General features: G+C 42.9%; 1 protein-coding gene across 1 annotated transcript in view; it reads right to left on the minus strand.

Annotated features, from left to right (window-relative positions):
- Positions 1–19,361, minus strand: part of LOC122789363 (tyrosine-protein phosphatase non-receptor type 13-like) — a 2,815,362-nt gene that overhangs the window by 1,730,352 nt on the left and 1,065,649 nt on the right. Inside the window, exon 19 of the mRNA XM_044056752.1 lies at positions 8,603–8,719. Within this exon, the coding sequence (XP_043912687.1) occupies positions 8,603–8,719 (117 nt within the window). The remainder of the gene's footprint in view (positions 1–8,602; positions 8,720–19,361) is intronic.

A 19,361-nucleotide genomic window follows, 5' to 3' on the forward strand; every position in this document is an offset into this window, starting at 1 on the left:
GTGCCGGGATAGCACATTCGTATTTTCGCCGTACATGCCTGATGCTGTGTAACGCGTTGCCGGCGTATCGTGTTGAGTCTACCATATGGCCGCCATACATACGGTCATGGTTTGTACATCGTCCTTTGCATCTCCTGTTGGCTATGGTCCTGTGGTACATTCTGGGACATTTCTGCTTTGCATCGTTTTACGTCGCCACGTGCCTAGCCACTGAGGAGATGTCAGTACTACTTTGTGGGTACTGCTGTACATACGCCTATGGTTCCTGTAGTTTACAGGTTCCCATGTTATTACACTCCGCCTGTGACATGTCACCTACATACACATTTTACAGTGGCACACACATTACACACACACAGCGGAACACACGACAACCTCACCTCACACATACACATATTGCCGCCATAGCTCTCAACCTTCCATTTCCAAAATGAGGAACACACACATTCATAATGTGGAACAAATGGGCAAACTGTGGAACACATACCAATGGCTTACTAACAACTTCAGCTAAGAAGGTCATAGGATGGTTAAAATATGCTGATTTACTTACAAAGAAGAACCTTTAATGAATTACTATGATTAATTTCTATTTACCAGGATTTCATTTAAATACATTCCTAACAATGAATGTGTGACAGACTATTTCAATGTGGAACTTTGAGGAACTGCGAGGAACATGAACTGTTTCAGACCCCAAATGAGTCGTTCCTCATAATGGCATACACTTGACAGGTATGATTGCGCTTTCGCGACGGTTGCACACAGTACCTCGTTGGCGCGCCGCGGTGGTGTGTACCTCAGCACTCATATCCTATGGATATGACACGCACATATCCCGTTACTGTACCATGGCCTGGCGATCATCCCGACCCGCGGATATGTATTGATGCAGGTTGACATTTCCATGGCTGGCGTTCCCTGCTCTGCCCACCCTCCCAGATGATCGGGTTGTCGTTCACTATGTTTACTATGTGGAGATTTCGCATCTTACTTATCTGTAAACTTGCATCCCTGGGTTCCATATTAACCTGTTGTACTTTATATCTGTGTATGTGTACATATATTTCTACGTGTCTACTGATATCTATTTCCGTATCTGTGTATGCACATAAGTACATATGTAGTCGACTTGCGGCGATAGTGGCAGCATCTGACTCGCCGTCTGCTGTAGAACCGGCGTCGGTTGAGGTGTTGGCGTTCCATGCTCTGCTGGCTATTGGGTGTGCAGTGTTTGGGTGGTGCCTTTGTTGGAGTCACACATAGGTCCGCCCATACGGTACACATTACGGGCGGACATGTTTGTGTGGCGTCCATTTCACTGTGTGTGCAGGTAAGGAGGTGTCAGTCCATGGGGCCTCGCTGTCAAAGTATGTGCTATCGTTCTCTCTTTGCCAGGCGTAGGCATATTAGGGTATGCCTCACGTCTACCTACTGGGGCTGGCACAGTGTGTTCATGGCGCTGACGCCCCGTGGCTGTGCTTGCCTTGGCAGTTGTGGCGGGCTTGGTGGCCCTACACCATTATGTCCCTGCAGCAGCTGTTTCCGCAGAATCATATTGTGTAGCATACAACATACTATGAATATGTGGGCACATGTGCCTGGAGAGTACTGCAAGGCTCCACCGGATGTATCCAAGCACCGGAACCGTGATTTCAACATCCCAAACACACGTTCTATGATTATTCTGGTTTTTGCATGTGCCTCATTATGGCGTTCTTGCATGTGCGTGTGTGCATTTCTGATGGGTGTCATCATCCACGGCTCCAGTGCATAGCCAGCATCGCCCACATGGTGACCTTCTGTCATGTCCCCCCTGGCGAATACCTGATACAGCTGTGAGGCATGCCAGATATGGGAATCGTGGTAGCTTCCAGGGCTGCCAGCACCCACATCCATGATAATGCCCTGCGCATTGCACCGACCTGGCAATTGATGGAGGGTATCCCTTGCAGTTTATGTAGCGTCTACCCTGCTCCCGGCGGTGACTTGATTTCTATGTGGGTACAGTCTATCGCACCCAGTACCTCGGGGTATTGTGCCACACGGTGGAAGTGGCGCATATTGCTAGCCAACTCCTCCTGAGATCTGGGGAAGTTTATATACTCATGGGCATGTCGTAACATGGCATCCAGGAACTGGTGTAGTACCCTGGATGCTGATGCCTGTGAGATACCCATTATATCCCCGGCTGGCCTTTGAAAGGTACCTGTAGCCAGTATTCGCAAGCTCACACATACCTTTGTGTCCACTGGGATGGGCTCCCCTCTGTTGTCTCTTGTTCTCAGGTGTGGCCGGCACAGCTCCACTATTTGCTGTAACGTGTCCCTGTCCACCCTGTAGTGCTCTACTATCTCCAGGTCTTGCAGCCCCTGGTAGGTCACCCTTGGTCTGAACACTCTCCTTCTCCTATGAGGCCTACGGTGGTTGTCGGCACCCTCCTCCGCAACTCCGTCTGTCTCTGACACATACCTATGCATCACGGCCACGGCGGCACCCAACATATACATATTAAAAGTTCCCCGTGTGTTTACACCCTACGGTGCGGCGTTTGGGAAATCGCGCTGTGTGCATTCACACTTTATACTGTTGTGCTGTATACCCGGTGATGTCATTGGGTGTGTCTGTGCAGCCGTATCTGTGGATTATCTTCGGTGTTTTACCGTTGCAACTGCAACGGTATTGCCTTTAGTGTTACATTACAGTTGCCTGCATTGGCTTAGCTTTGCATCTTACATTACTGTTTCTGCACGTTGCACCTTCTATTGCCTGCAGTGCATCCTGCAGGCACATGGCATATGATGCATTTTGTCTGCCGCCGCCGTTATGCTACCTCTGTACTTGGCTGTGCTATTTCGGTTCTTTGCTCTTTGCATTTCTACTACATCCCTACTATCTTTGCATTCCTATGCCTCCCTTTCCCGTTTGCAGGAGTCTGCATGCAGAGTTGCCAACTGCCGCGGTTTGCCCTTTGTGGATTGATTGGTGTTGATTGCTCATTGCAGCTCCAATTACACTGCTTCCGCATTTCCTCATATTCTCCGCATTACCTTCCTATATCCGTGGTTGTTGACGGGAGGCCGTCACATGACTGGGTTGGGGAACGTAGTCATCCTCGTGCACATGCATCTATGCGGGCATTATGTACTCTCAGCGCATCTATTTCCTCACACGATCCTGCTGCTGTGATGTGCATTGTACAGCCCATGTTTGCTGGCCTCCAATGTGCTTCCTCCTACAGTGGCACACCCTCTGCGATTGACATGTATCCCGTGTAGGCCACTCCTCGGTGTACTACCGCTCGCCGTTGCTCCATCCTTACACGCGCGGTTTTGCGATTCACTATTATCTGCCTCATTTGCATGGCATTGACTGCTAATACATGGTTCTGGCGCCGAACACTGCCGCCACTCCTTGACAACCCTTGCGCTGGGGTTGAGGCTTTCCATACATACTATGGTGTGTGGTGGCTGTGCAGCTGATGTGTATTATACTGCTCTTTTAGGACATTCTCATATTATTTCATTGTTTTGCACCTTCTGTGCACATATCCGGGTGTTCTGCTGTGGTTTCTGCATACATAACATTTATGTCATTATTTACAGTTTGTGCATGTTTTCTTTGGACATTCTCTGTGCCTTTCGCCATTGGCATATTGCACCTGTATGATACCTGACGTTGACAGCCTTCCATTACTCCTTGGTCATGTTTGGGTAAATGTAAACCGTTTTTGGTTTACATTGCCGTGCTTACGCCTGCCCAACCGTGGATCGCTATTTGCCTTCATTTGCATGGTGCAATACCGCGCACAGTGTGATTAGCATACCTCGCCGGGCGGCGGTCCGCGCGCCGGTAGTGCACGTGGGATTGATTCATACCTGAATCGCTCGGTGGCCATATTTGGCTTTATAACGCCGACGCTATGCGGGCGCCTGGCGCAAGGTTCATGAATCCCGGGGCCCATGTCTTTGCTGATATCAGTGCTCAACACTGCATCTACATGTGTACATAAATGCCCAGTTTACACAGAACACTGAGAAAGTAGTAGCACCAGTTAGTAACTGGCAATATCTCTGTTAGTACTACTCTGGGAGGCAGAAATCACTGCCGTATGCACACAACTATCCTAGGTTAGATACTGTTTGAGTGGCTGGTGTGCACATTATTTAATTCTGAATATGTATTTCATGTTGCTGGCCATGAGTCTGTCACTATTTCTGACAGAGCAACAACATTTCTGGTATAAGCATACTGTGACTGAGGAGTTATGCCTGGTTATCCAGATTTTTTTTAGCTGTGTCTTTTGCACTGTTCATAATCTTGTTCTCCATGCAACTTCTTTTTCATGCTGTAGACATTTCTATCAGTCACTATTTTAGGCAAACGACATGCTCATCAAATATGCAGTGATATGAAGTCACATACAACTCCTTCATGGTTTTCCTTGTTTTACGTGCATGCGCTCTGCCTTTTAGTCAACTGTCATGACCATATCTCACAATTGTCCAGAATTCTGCCTCATAATTTTGGTCTGTTCCTGATAAAATTTGTTTTTCTGGTAAATCACTGAGGATTTAAGTCACTAAATAATACAAAATAATGACAAACATTTGAGTTTCAGACTTCATATCCTTCAGAAAATGCATAATAATGCAAAACCTGTCATTTTAGCAACTTTGTAAGTTTATAGGAGCAATATTTAAAACCTATCTATTTTTAACCCTTTGTTCTCCCATTATTTCCGGCTTTGTCCAGATTTCTTGCTCTGACAGGTTGAGAGATATGGCCATTACCACTGCTATTTACTCTGTATCACTGTAATTCCTCAGCCTTACAGCACAACTCAGTTTGGTTGAGTTTGAACTCCGCCTTCTCTGCTGGATTTTAAAGATCATCTTAGCAAACTCCACATGCAGCTCCTTACTCTGGTGCTGCAAAGCAGTAAATGTTTATAAAACAAGCCCAATGATTGCATGTTATCCTTAAGCAAGGCTAGCTGTACTGGCCACAGCATGAGGCAGAATTGAGAGCTGTCATTTCACTAGAACACATGCTGTTGAAATGTGACTGTTAAACAATAAGGAATTTTAAGACATTAATTTGAGATAGTCTAGTCTACTGGGAAGAGTACTACTGCTAGTGAATATATAATGTCACTTGAGACATGCACTCTTCCTACCCTGTTCAGTCTCTGCTCTGCTTGATTATATTAGCATTTCGTAGAATGCTCTGACCTGTACTCTTTCCTAAAAAGAGGCATGTATGGAACAGTGTGTCTCACTATTATGTAAACAATTTAATTAGTAAGTCAATAAGCAAACAGAGTTATACAGCCTGAAAAGAATAGAATGAAAAATCAACAAAAGCAGTGCTCTGTGTTATGCCATGGCTACCAAGACAGTACCTTTAACATGTCAGACAGTACATGAGAGTCATGAACATTTCTGGTGTAGAGCAAATCATGTTTGACATCTATGTCTTACTGCTTTCATAATAGCTCCTGAAGGATGGAACTACCTGACTCATACAATTCACATCTTACTCTTAAGCAAGAATGTATAAATCATTTATACTTAATCATTTATATCTATTTGCAAACTACAGAAAGCAAAGCATAGCCGAATATGAATAAACATCTCACAATGTCATGCTCATTGCTACTGTCCAAACTAAAATTAAGACTAAGAGTCACCGGGGCCAGTAGCAGTTCATAAAATTATGTCATAAGGTACTTTCTTCTGGCCTTTTATGTCAGCTGTACACCATAAACTCTCCTGTGGCCCAGCATACAGCACTGTTCTGTGGTAGCAGTGTATCTTAACATTATGGCATACGGTACTCTACAGTGTGTCTAGCAGCCTCTCATATCAGCTGTACAACACTAACCTCTCCTAAGGCCCCAGCAACACCACGTGTCAGCTGTATGCCGTAGGATTATGGCACGCATTACGTTCCTATGATCACAGTTATGTTCTGTATCAGGAAGGATGCCAAAAAATTATATAAAAAAATTAAAATGTTTTGGAAAAAAGAAATTATATCAGACTACTCAGCTGTGGCACAAGCAACCACTTCAGCCAGATATATCCCATTAAATTATGGCATACACCACCTCTCATTTGGTCTTAGTTGCCTATTATGCCAGCTACAGGCCATAGATAACTTATAGATACATTTACTAACCATTTGAAATATTAGGACCAGCTTTCCCAGAGTCCTACAATGCTGAGACTGAATGGCTGCAAAATGGGCTGACATATACTAAGTCCGAGACGGACATATCTAGGAATATTCCCTTTTCTCTGAGGTATGGCAATCGAGAAGTTAGTGATGTATAAAAGTTCAAGGGACATGGGCAGTTTGCCACTCCACAAACACACACAAAAAAAAGTTAATGGGAGAGGAGTAATGGTCAATATTCACTCTTCTCCTGAATTTTGAGTGCGTGTTGGGGGGATTGGCACTAGGCATTATGAGTGTTAACATTTCAATAGGGAACCAACACTCTCACTTCAGAGCACAATGCCCTAATTTGTCCATATGTGGTACTACAACAAAGATAGCATGTACCTTCTTTTATTGAGACCCACTTTCCCTACTTTTCACTGGGTTTCCTGCCCCGGCTGTGTTTCTGCATATTTGTACAGCTTTTATACCAAGTTCATACAGTATAACTGAAAGGCAGAATGCAAAAATGATTTAAATGATCTCATAAGCAGGATATGCAAAAACAGGTCTAGTACACCATGTTTAGCAGTGGCACGACACATTAATTCATCTGGGTAACAAAAACAGTAACACATGTTCTGGGAAATGAAAAGGGCATGAGCAATGAACAACCTGTTATTTATACAAGAGATGAATGGTCCCCATTGAACACTGAACATCATTTTAAGCTTAAATGAGGTGAGGTTATCAATGGACAATGACATTAATACATCAGCACAAGGATGGAGAATAAGTAGTACATTAGGACAAGGGACAGGAGGTGCCTGTCCCTAGGCAGCAAGCACAAAATCCTATGGGAGGCAGAAGGACGTGTGTGTGCCTTTGGAAATAAACCCGGCATTCTACTACATGGGAATTGGTGGATACAACTACAAAATAAACTACTTAACATCTTGGCGGTGGGGTGAAAGGCACCTCTGAATCTGAAGCAGATCTTTTGAATTTAGGACCTAGATAAAGATCATTACTATGTATATTACAAGGAAGGGTAGGAGGATCCCAGATAAATAAAAAATACTGGGTTCATTCTGTGAAAATGCTTGCGGGACGGAGCCCTGGAAAATGAGTACAACATTATAGTATGTTACAGAGACTACGAGTACAAGAGTCTTGAGAATTACTGTGCATTACACTAACTGAGGCTAAATTTACTTCCTCTGAAACAGTACTTCATAATAGCCCTATTACTAGTTTTACACTAAATGAGGCAGAGGCTATATTTATTTTTATTTAATTTGCATTTGTTAACTGGATTGTCAAACTGGGCAGGCATGAGAACCCCTTTTCAGTGGAGGCCCTGGCTTCGCAAACATACTATACAAGTTCTGCATGGCAAATAACAACAGGAATATATAGTAAGAGTATACAGGCTACAAACAAAAACATAATATGCAAGTCTTTGCATACAAAATTTACATCTTTATACATGCACAAACATATGCATATATATTGTAGTTTTTCATGTTGCATAAAATCATTTGTTTCAGAGTATCAATGGAATCATGTTAATTAAATCATGGCACATGCAGCTACAAGGAACCGTCCGGTCTACTGTAACTCATGAACATGTACTGTTGGACCATGAATAACAACTTATTGAATTCCTGCCAAAGAGTGCAATTCACAAAACATTTTGTGTGTGTGTGTGTGTGTGTGTGTGTGTGTCTCTCCATATACATATATATATATATATATATATATATATATATATATATATATATATATATATATATATATATAAAATACACACACATACTGAGATAGAATCACTCCAACTTAATCTCAAACGTGTTTTAACACTGGCAGAAGTGATAGAAACTCATTTGATCGCTTCTGCTGGTGTTAAGTCCATGCAACATTGTGCACAGTGGGGACTGGGAAATTTGCCCCTTCCCCACTTTAGCGTGAGTTTGGAGTTGGTATACATAATTAGCAAGGGGCATGGGGGGTGCAGGTGGACATGTCCCTCTGAGAAATCATAAGTGGTTTTTTTTTCCATTATTCTGGCTTTCAGTCTTTCAGGATTGAGCATTAGTCATTCAAGATTTTTGTACTTCAAAGTTTAGAAGTACATCCACATATTTATATCTATGTATCTGCCAAATGAATTGCTTATTTTGAACTTTTCCTTTATATGCACAAACAAGCATCATGTTTATATACACACACACAACCACAGTGAAATCTGTAACTTTGTCTGATGTGATAAGCTCGGTAACACAAATTTATTATCTTTTATTTTTGAAAATAGAAGTATCAATTTCTAAGTAAATTGACTTTAATGTCTCAACAGAGCTTTCCTTATTCCAATGAGTCTCAGTCAGCAGGAGTGACACAGTGAGAGCATATTATGTACAACAAAACATTCACCTACTTTTTGGCTGTGAAATGATTAGCTCCACTTCTTCTGGTGCACTTTGTAATATATGGGCTGCACATTCAAAGGTCACTCCTTCTAGGCTGGTTTTATTCAATGAGATCAGTCGTGCACCTATGCAGATATATAAAAAAACTGCAATAAGAGGTAATGTCTTCTTTTTAGAACTTTCATTCATTAATTCATTTGACAACATCCATTTTTATCCATTTCAGGGTTACATGGGAGCCACAGACCATCCTGGCTCTCCGTGGGTACAATTAATAGAAACTAGTCCTAGATAGGAAGCCAATGAGTCACAGAACACATATATATGTTCCTACATCATACCTTTGGGATATGGGAGGAAACTGCAGCAGATGAAAAAAAAACATGCTGACACAAGGAGGGGCACAGGGACTTCACATAAGGCACACCAGCTTGGATTAGAACTTGGGCATCGAGCATAGTGGAGCATAGTGGAGCAGTAACAGTAACTACTAAGCCACTGTGGTCACTAAATTTTACTTACAGTATGTTATTTCACAAATATGTAATTATTGCTGACATTTTAAGTAGTGCTGCCCTACTGCTGATACTGCCTGCTTATCTGAGTAATACACTGATACATCAGACACCCTCATCTTATGTTTCCTTTGAAACTCTCACAGAAGCAAATCTGGATGAAACAACATATCTGCCAAATGGAGTCAAGGAAGATCACTGTTGAGGTAGTCCTGATCATACCTCTCAACCTGGAAACATCAAAAATCTGGACAAGGCCCATGAAAAATAGGTACAAATCTGTACGCTGATTAACATCTGATTTGCATACATAATTACGTAACGCCGCCCACTCCGGTGGAATTGTGAGATAAACTTTCAAACGCAAACTGAAGATAGACAACCAAAATAAGGCAACACCACCTGCAGCCATTCCAGTGTCCCATTACCTGGTGATTTCACCCCATTTACCATAAACACTCATGTGTGCATACTGCTTTACTTCTACAATGATTATTTGGATTTTATTTTGACATCTGCTAAACAAAGCAATACTATCTCAATGAAAATGGACTTGGCATTAAAACTTCTCTGCCCTTGAAACGCACATGCATTGAAATAACATTGAAACCCACACCACAGCCAAAGAAAATGCATCTGGCCAGTGGAGAATAAAGATTACCTTTGTGCTGTTTTCAAATCATTGGCCCCTTACACACAAAAGAAGAAACATATGTGTTCTTTTCTTTGTTACACTTTCCGGACTTTATTAAGTTATATTCATTGTATATAATTCAACACACTTGTTAGAGCACATTTTCAATTTATTGTTTTAACATTTTTCCAGTAGGCTGTACTGTAGGCAATGAAACAAATGCATGAACCAATAATGACAAAACTGCCCAATTCAGAACATTTCCATCATAACAGTCTACTTTCACACCCACACTATAAATAGAATGACAGTAGTGTAAGCCATAGGCATCTTGCACAGCTTCTCGCACACTTATTTTCAAGTTCAGTTTTTTTTTTTTTGGGGGGGGGGGGTCAAAAACCAGGGACACATTTTAAACATTGCTTGTATAATTTTGGAAAGTTGCTAGAATAAAATGTTGTTACCACCATGCATGTCACGAACCCAGGACCCTGTGCACTACAGTCAGAGCAACATACCACTATTCCAAATCAGCAGTTTCCTAAAATATAGGAAGACTGAAACTTAATGGCTATCATTTAGTGAATTCAGTTCTCATTTCTCACCATAGCTCTCAACATCATAGCACAAAAAACCTGGACAAACAAAGCCAATAATGCGGAATACAAATTCACTTCTCACTTCCCATCATAGCTCTTCTCAACTCTTAGCACAACAAATCTGGACAAGGCTGAGAAATGGTGGTGTCTAGGGACTTTAGGCTTTATTTAGCTGAAATACCTCTAGTCACCAGGTGTGGCATTTTCTCACACACACACACACACACACACACACACACACACACACACACACACACACTGGTGGTAACATAACTAGTTCAGAAAGTAATCAGTCAGAAAAGTGTCAACAGTCACAAGGACAAGGAGGAAACATTCCAGCTCAGAAGTACTTTGACTGTGAAATCAGTGCCACCTTTTACATTGCACAATCATTTGTCCATTGCCATATTGATCAAATAAGAGGCGGCCGCGGTACTAATGTGTCACCCCAGAGCAGAGCACATAGGCTCACACAGGTCAATTGCTAAAATTAAGGGAACATGAGAAGACTGAAGTGATTTATATACTTTGATTTAGAATAGTCATCAAAGTTTAAAGTCTAACTGTTCTTTCTGTTCACTTATCGTCGTTAATGTTCAATAGATAGTATTGTTTGAAAGCTGCATAAGTCTGTATGCAACTTGGAGTTTATTTTCACATTTGTATAAGAACAAAAAATAGTAATGGTGTAATTATTGCAAGGCTTGTTGCAGTTTAGCAGCCTGTGGGTAGTCCTTTTCTTTTAATAAGCATGCCATGGTGCTAACTAAAAAACTGTCAAGAGACCCCACTACCCTTCTGCCTTCTATACAGGAGGTGAAAGACACTGAACAAGATATGGAGGAATGGGGCGCTGATACATCTCTGGAAATAGTAGAATCATTCACTACCAAACCGCCGAGCAGACCTCTTAAAGCTTTTAGTCATGGCAGCATCGATCCTAAGGTACAGTTACAGTATTACACAACAACAAGAACTACAGCAGGCTTATCAGACATGCTTATGCACACAGATACCATCAGCATATAGAGAGCATGTGAATCACTAATTTGCTTCCTCACTCTAGTATACAAGAGCAATGTGCTAAATTATGTTGTTCATTGTTGTAAAACACTTGCTTATGTCGGTTCCTTCATGTATTTTGCATACAAATTTTATGGCCCCAGTGCATCTAAATAACACACACACACACACACACACACACACACACACACACACATGTTAAGCCAAACCTGGATACAAACGAGTGTGCTGTGCTGCTGACTTCCTTGTTTCTGTAACCCATCCCGAACGGCAGAGCTAAATCCAAAGTGCTGCTGACTTCCAACGGCCTGCAGAGCTAATAAATCCAACCAAAGCTGCGAATAGCGAGAGCTGGAGTGGCTGCTGTAATACATTTCCCTGTAATCGTGAGTGAGACTTCCCGCTTGCATTTGAGCTAGACCAGCCGGAAATTACAACATGAGCTCCTTTAGCTCAATTCCAACTGGCTGGTAGCCCTGACGGAGCTGACGTCATCGCGCACGTGATGACATCAGCTCCGAATGTACGGTAATTCAAAAACTTAAAAAAAAAAATGAAAAAAATCGGAAATGAAGGGGTGTCACTCGGAAATCGTGGCACCCCTTCATTTGGACCCCAAAACTCCGTTTTTACCGAGTAATTCGGTATGGCTGAGAGGTATGGTCCTGATTAAGGTGGTGGAAGCAGGATGAGCTAGATGCAGCAGTAAAGGAAAAAAAATGTTCAAATAGATATTCACTGTGTCACAGAGGTAGCCAAGAACGGAGATGGCAACATCAAAGGCAGAGTTAAAAACGATAGAAAAAGATAATCCTACAACAGCTGAGCAAAAGGTTAAATTTTCATGTAAAGATGTTAATACTTTCGGCCAAAAGTTGGATACTGCATTTGGGCCTGGGGCTTTCCAATAAGGAACTTTTCTTAATTTTGTTTCAGTTTCTCTGGATGTTGCTTCATCTCATTTCATATCCTGTACACTTGAACTTCTTACTGTTTCTTTTATTTCTTATATATATTCAAAATCTTTGTTATACTCCACATTGTCTTCATTGATATTTCTCCAAAATGTGTCTTACTACTACTTTTTTGGTGGTGTTTCTATTCCTTTTGCTTTGTTTCACAATTCTCTATAAAACTTTTTGGGTCATTAATTAATTGCTTATTTTGTACTTTTCCATTATATTTATCTGCATATCTTCTAAGTTTTAAGGTTTTTTTTGGCCTGTGCTAATATCTTTAGTTTATTATTTGCAATAGTGTACAATAGATCTTACTCTGCTCTAATACTGTGTATTACTTTTATCAAGTCTATCTTTCTATTTTGTTTATCTGTTCTCTCATATAATCCTCTAACAGTGACACATCTCGTCTTAATTGCTTTATAGTTTCCTCTATTCGATGCTTCCACGATGGCACTTGATTTCGTCCCTTCCTTTCCCTTACTGCTCTGTGTTCTTGTGGTAAGACTATCTGTTATTAATTTAGCTGCACAGAAATATATCATATTTTCCTTTTGTTATATCACACAAATTTCTTTTAATAGTCGTAATACATTTGTTTTATCAGACTTCTAATATTTTGGTTCTTATTGACTTTCTGTAATCTATTTCTTTCATTGATCTTACTATGTCTGTCCATCTCTATTAAATCAAGCAATTGTTCCCTAAGATCATTTTCTTCTAAGCTGAGAGCACATTCTTTATTCTTTGTTTCATGTGGACATTATACAGAAAGCTCCAAAAACATCTTCTTGTGACATTCTCTTCAGCTGCATTCTTTGTGATCTGTTTCTCTTTCATACAGGAACTTACTGGCATATCATTTGACTGTGTCAAGAGTTGACACTGATTCCTGCTCCTTCCCTTGTTGTGCAACTGCAACTGAACATTTGCACTAGTTTCCTACTGAAGGCTCCACAGTATCTTCATGTGGCCAGTGTTCAGATGCTTCCCATTCCACCCATTTCTCCTTAATTTTGGGATTCATTGTGCCATCATGCTGTGATGTTACCAGAGTTGGATTTTCCACACTAAATCCTTCACTTCACAGGTAATCCATGACTTCAGATTCTATTTCTTAAACTTCTCCATTACTAATCCTCTTTTCTGCTTCCCCCTTTGTATTCTTATTTTTTGCATTGTGACATTTTCCATATCTGGGTGTCTTTGCCTGTATTTCTCTTCAAATATTTTTTGTTGCTGCTTTTTTGTATTGATTAGTTTTGCTTCCGCCTTTGCATAAATACTGCACCATATTAACTCTCTTTTTCTTTCTCAAGTCCATATTTCTTCTTAAGATGTCTCCCTCTCCACCTATTTCTCCTTACTTTGGGGACTCGTTCCATCATGTTGTGAAATAAAAAGAAGTTATGTACTTACCATAACATTCCATGTTTGTAGTCCATCTCGCCCTTCAGTCTTACGTATGGGTTCAGAGCCGATCCTCGGCTCCAACTCGGCCGATTACAAAGCTCAAAGTCTCTTAGTTGGCTTGTGGCAAGGTAGGTATCCCATAGTGTACTAGTAAGAATCCCCAGATCTTGTTTGCTGATGACTATAAGAGTGACAGAAAAGGTTATTCACAAGGAACAACAAAGATGAAAGGTCTTCACTCCACCAAAGGCAATACTATCCTGTCTCCAGATCCTCCAGAGACAGGGGTAGGTGGGTGGGTTCGTAAGAATGAAGGGCGAGAAGGACTACAAATATGGAACGTTATGGTAAGTATACAACTTCTTTATGTTCTGTAGTCCTTTCTCGCCTTCATTCTTACATATAGGACAGCATCCCTAGTACCTTTTTCTCTGGTGGCTCACGGGAATATACTCCTAAGAACTGTGGAACCAAAGATGGCTCTACCCCTTGAGGTCAAATCCAATTTGTAATGAGTAATAAAGGTATAAGGGGTAGCCCAAGTTGCTGCTGCACAAATACTGTCAACTGGAACTCTGGCTTGAAAGGCAGCAGATGTGGATAGGGATCTTGTGGAATGAGCCTTAATTTTAAATGGAAGGTTCTTCCCATTGGAAGAGCAGATAAAGGAGAAACAGTTGGAAATCCAATTAGATAGAGTTACTTTAGAGACTGGCAGACCTATCCTAGTTTCAGAAAAGAATACGAACAATTGGTCTGATTTTCCAAGTTCCTTAGTGCTATGTAGGTAGAACCGTAACTGTCTGTGAACATCAAGTTGATGAAATTTATATTATGCACTGTTTGAATGATTAGGAAAAATACAGGCAGTTTGATAGTTTGGTTCAAATTAGCCTGAGAGCAAACTTTAGGGATGAAGGAAGGGTTTGCACAAAGGGAAACTCTGTCTTTATGAAAAATCAAGTAAGGAGGTTTGACTGATAGTGCTTGCAACTCTGACACCCTTCTAGCAAATGTAATAGCTACTAGAAAAATGGTCTTCCAAGACAGAACCTTCAGTTCACACAAATGTGCGGGCTCAAAAGGCGGGGAAGTAAGTTTGGACAGAAGGAAATTTAGATCCCAAGGAGATACAAGTTCCTGAAAGGGAGATCTCAGTAAGGTAGTGCCTTTAAGGAAGGCTTTACATAATCTGTGAGCCATCAGATTAGGCTCATGTTGTCCCAAATGAAAATCTGATATCACTGCCAGTTGAACTTTAATTGTAGCAGCAGCTGATCCCTGATGGAAAACTTCGGTTAGACATTCTAACACCAAGGGGATGAATGCTGTGTAAGGATCTACATTTTTCTCTTTTGCCCAGACAGAAAATTGTCTCCATTTACTAGCATACAACTTCCTTATGGAAGGTTTGTGGAAAGACATAAGGATATGGGTCACTGCAGGTGAAGAATCATGAAGCCTGACTAGGGCTGGAAGTGGAGCAGCCACGCTGTCAAGTTGAGGGTGTGGAGGCAGGGATGAAGGGAGCCTGACGTGTGTCAAGAGGTCTGGAGCTGGGTCCAGAGTCCATGGACCACCTAAGAGATGAGGCCCAAGAAAGGGGAAACAAATCTGATGAGGCCAGGAAGGAGTGATCAGAATTATTTTGCTTCCCAAGGACTTTGCTTTCTGGATCACTTTCGATATGAGCAGAAATGGGGGAAAGGCAAAAGAAGTCCTGGAGGCCAATTGTGAACAAGTGTGTCTCTCGGTGACTCCCCCAGAGGGGGGATAAGGGAGAAGTAGCTGCTGCATTTGATGTTGATTGGACTGGCAAAAGGATTGCAGCAAGGCTGTCCCCATTTGCGGAAAATCTGTTCCGCTACTTTCTGATCCAGAGACCACTCGTGCGGCATCAAGATTGCCCTGCTGAGCTTGTCAGCTATCACATTGGTTGTCCCCGGGATATGCGTTGCTACTAGAAAGCGCTGGGAAAATATCAGCCACTGCCAAACACGAAGAGCCTCTCGACAAAGGGGGTAAGATCGTGTTCCTCATTGCTTGTTTAGATACTATACTACTGACATATTGTCCGATTGGATTACTATCATCCCTAGAGGTAGAAAGTCGTGAAGTGCTTGCAATGCTAGAAGCACTGCTCTCATCTCTACGACAGTGATATGCAAGTGAGCCTCATGATCTTGCCATGTGGCTTTGGACAGCCCTGCATAGATAATGCCCCCCCATCTGGGAGGCATCCGTGGTCACATTTGCAACAGGTTGGAGAGGAAGGAAGGGTGTTTCTGTCGTTAGTTCATCAGGCTGAGTCCACTAACGAAGATCCTTTTTGCAAGATTCCATTATGAGAATATGATGAGACAGAGGCAGTTGTTGAAGAGACGACTGGGAAAAAAGAAGCCATTGAAGAATTTGCATATGTAATCTGGCTAGCGGAACTAGATTTATGGTAGAAACCATGGTCCCTAAAAGTTTCAGCACTGTCTTGGCCTTAACCTTTTGTTGAGGAAGTAAGCTGTATATCTGTTGTCTGAGATTTTGAATTCTGTCTGCAGGAAGAAGAGCCATCATGTCAACTGTGTCTATTTCTGCTCCTATAAAAATTACAAATTGAGAGGGTGACAAAGCAGACTTTTCCCAATTTAGAGTAATTCCTAGCTGGGTACAGAACTGGATGGTTGAATCCCTGGCTTGTAGGAGTAGGTGCCTGGTGGTGGCGGGCAGGAGCCAGTCGTCCAGGTACGGAAACACTTGGAATCCATGACGTCTCAAGTGAGCTGTCACTACTGCCATGCATTTGGTGAACACCCTGGGGGCTGTGGTGAGACCAAAGGGCACAGCATGAAATTGGTAATGACTGGCTCCCAGCCAGAAGTGTAGATGACTCCTTGATGCTCTGTCCATTTTGATATGGTCGTACGCACCTTGAAGGTCTATGGTACACATCCAATTGTCTTTCCCTAATAGAGGGAGTATAGACTGCAGGGTTACCATTCGGAACTTGGACTTCTTTACTGATTCGTTTAGTTTGCTGAGGTCCATGATGGGCCTCCAGTCCCCTTTTCATTTTGGCACTAAAAAGAATCTGGAGTAAGTTCCGAATCCTATCTGGTCTGCAGGGACAGTTTGGATGACTCTCTTTGAAAGCAACTTTTGAACTTCTATGGTTGCTTGATCCCTGTGATTGGGTGGAACATCTGGGATCTTCTTGAGGGTGTGGGGTGGAAGAAAGAAGAGTATGGAGTATTCTCTGGTGAATATTCTTTGTACCCACTTGTCTTGGGTGATGTTGAGTCAGGCTTCTGGATACAAAGATAAGCGACCCCCGACTGGCTCCAGAGAAGCGCAGCCGGGTCCCACATCAGGAGCACTGATAGGGACGGCCACGAAAGGAATCGCGGCCACCCTGACTTTGTGGACCCCCCCCCTGCCTCTAGGGTGACATCTACCATTAGCTCCTCCTCCCCTGCCTCTGTAGGAGGAATCACTCTGTGCATCTGGGAAAAATCTCTGGGATTTCTTGAACCACATTTTTCCACCTCTCTGACCCTTGGGGTATGGTCTAGAAGGGATGGTAAAACGTACTCCCATGGCAGAGAGAGTTTCCCCTTCCTGTTCGCACTTGGTGAGTGTATCTCTTACCTTTGGTCCAAACAAAGAGGAACCATCGAAGGGGGCATTGGTAAAAGTAGATTTGAAGGGCTCTGCAAAATTACATAAGTGGATCCAGGTGTGTCTCCTAAGGGAAACCCCTGAACCCACTGCCCTACTCGTGCCATCTGCTGCATAGGAGATCAGCCTCATGGAGGAGTTAACAATGGAGTTTAAGGTGGACAACTGAGCAGTAACTTTCTCAGGGACTCCTTCAGTTGATGTACCTTGGAGAGCATCTATTAGCTCCTTTAGGAGATCTCTTTGAAGCCTAGAAAAATGTGTGAGGTAATTCAGCGATCTGAGAGTAAAAGCCAATGTAGAGAAGATACACTTCCCATATCTATCCATCGTTCAAGACTCCGAGTTCGGTGGTTGGACAGATGTAGAAATCTCAGCTAGTTCCTATTTTGTGGCTGCCACCACCACCATGGCATCTACATGCACACCTTTGGTCAAGAACTCTTTCTCTTTGGGGGCTGAGAGAAATTTGTTGGGTCTTCTGGGGACAGGTTCCACTGCATCAGGAGTTTCCCACACCTTTCGACCAACTAGGCCCAGGAGCTCATCAAAAGGTGGAGACACCCAAGAGGCTGAAGGTTGAGACCCGAAAGCCTTCAGGTACACTAACTCCTCATCAGAAGGGCTGACAGTGGGCCAGCTGCCTCTCTGCTTTAGGATCTCTAAGATATCTAACAAAGGAGATATCACCAGAGGACAACCTAGGGGACCCTTCTGATTCCTAGAGGTCAGCGTCTGAGGTAATGGACTCATCCGGGGAGTCTACATGCTTCCTCTTGCATTTCCTCTTCTGAGGGGGCTCCCTCAGAAGGGTATTCTGGGGAGGTCTCAGAAGACTGGGGGTCACCCAATGGGGGCTTCTGAGGCTGCGTGTCTCTGCTGTCAAGAGAGAGAGTTGGTGCTGAAACAGAGGTTGGTGCTTGAGAGGGAAGAGTATTGTTACCCTTGTGCGGAGCTGACGACCGAGACAGCATGCTTATCATCTCGAATGCAGACATCTTCGGCTCCAAGGACAGCCCCAGTTCTGAGGAAACGGAGGTAGCCCTTGGCTCCAAAGTGATCGGATCCGAGATGGATGTAGGGTCCAAACTCACTCTAGCTGACGCACCGAGAGGTGGGCTCGGCACCAAAGAGGTTCAGGTCCAAGTGTCCCTGTTGGGGCCAACTGGTAAGCTTTGGCTCCTACACACCAAGGATGGCACCAAAGGTGTCAGAGTGGAACTCGGCTCCGAGACAGCCACAAGGGGTGCTGGAACTGAGGGTTCCACAAGTGGCACTGAAATCTCCGGCTCCGAAGGACCAACACAGCTCAGAGGAGGAATAGCAACCGGAAGAATGGCCTTAGATGGCTCCGAAAATGACTGGGTCGGAGCCAGAAACAATTTTGGTAAAGCAGATGACTTCAAAAGTCAAAGTACTACTCTCTCTCTACATCCTTTTCCGAAAGGCTCTTGGAGGATCTGGATGACAGGGTAGGCGACCTAGATCTCTGTAAAATGGGTGATCGTAAAGTTGGGGAGACCGGCAATAGCTCTCTAGACCGGCTCTGATGCAATTTCTCAGTAGTCGGCTCCGAAAGACTAGGGGCCGACACTGCAGTGTCAACATCGATGACCTCGACCGGCTCCGAGGACAGTGGAGCCACAAAGAGGTAGAAGGCTTATCCAATTTTAAAGTTTTCTGAGGAGGTACAGACAAAATAGTCAGTGCAGGAGAATTTCTGTTTGCCGACTTGACCTTCTCTTTCTTTGAGGAGTGAGACTTGGAGGATGATGAAGAGCTGGCTAAATCCTCCTCGAAGGAAGGCTTAAGGAGACCTTTCAGTATTAATTTGTTCTTCCTTTCTTGGAGAAATCTGGAGCTGAAGGAGCGAGAGAAAGAACAAATTTCCTGTAGGTGAATGGCTCCGAGGCAATAAACGCAATTACTATGCCCATAAGTAATTGACATTT

The sequence above is a fragment of the Protopterus annectens genome, chromosome 14.part0, assembly GCF_019279795.1.
Source record: "Protopterus annectens isolate FY-2018-M chromosome 14.part0, PAN1.0, whole genome shotgun sequence".
NCBI classification, from domain to species: Eukaryota; Metazoa; Chordata; order Ceratodontiformes; family Protopteridae; genus Protopterus; species Protopterus annectens.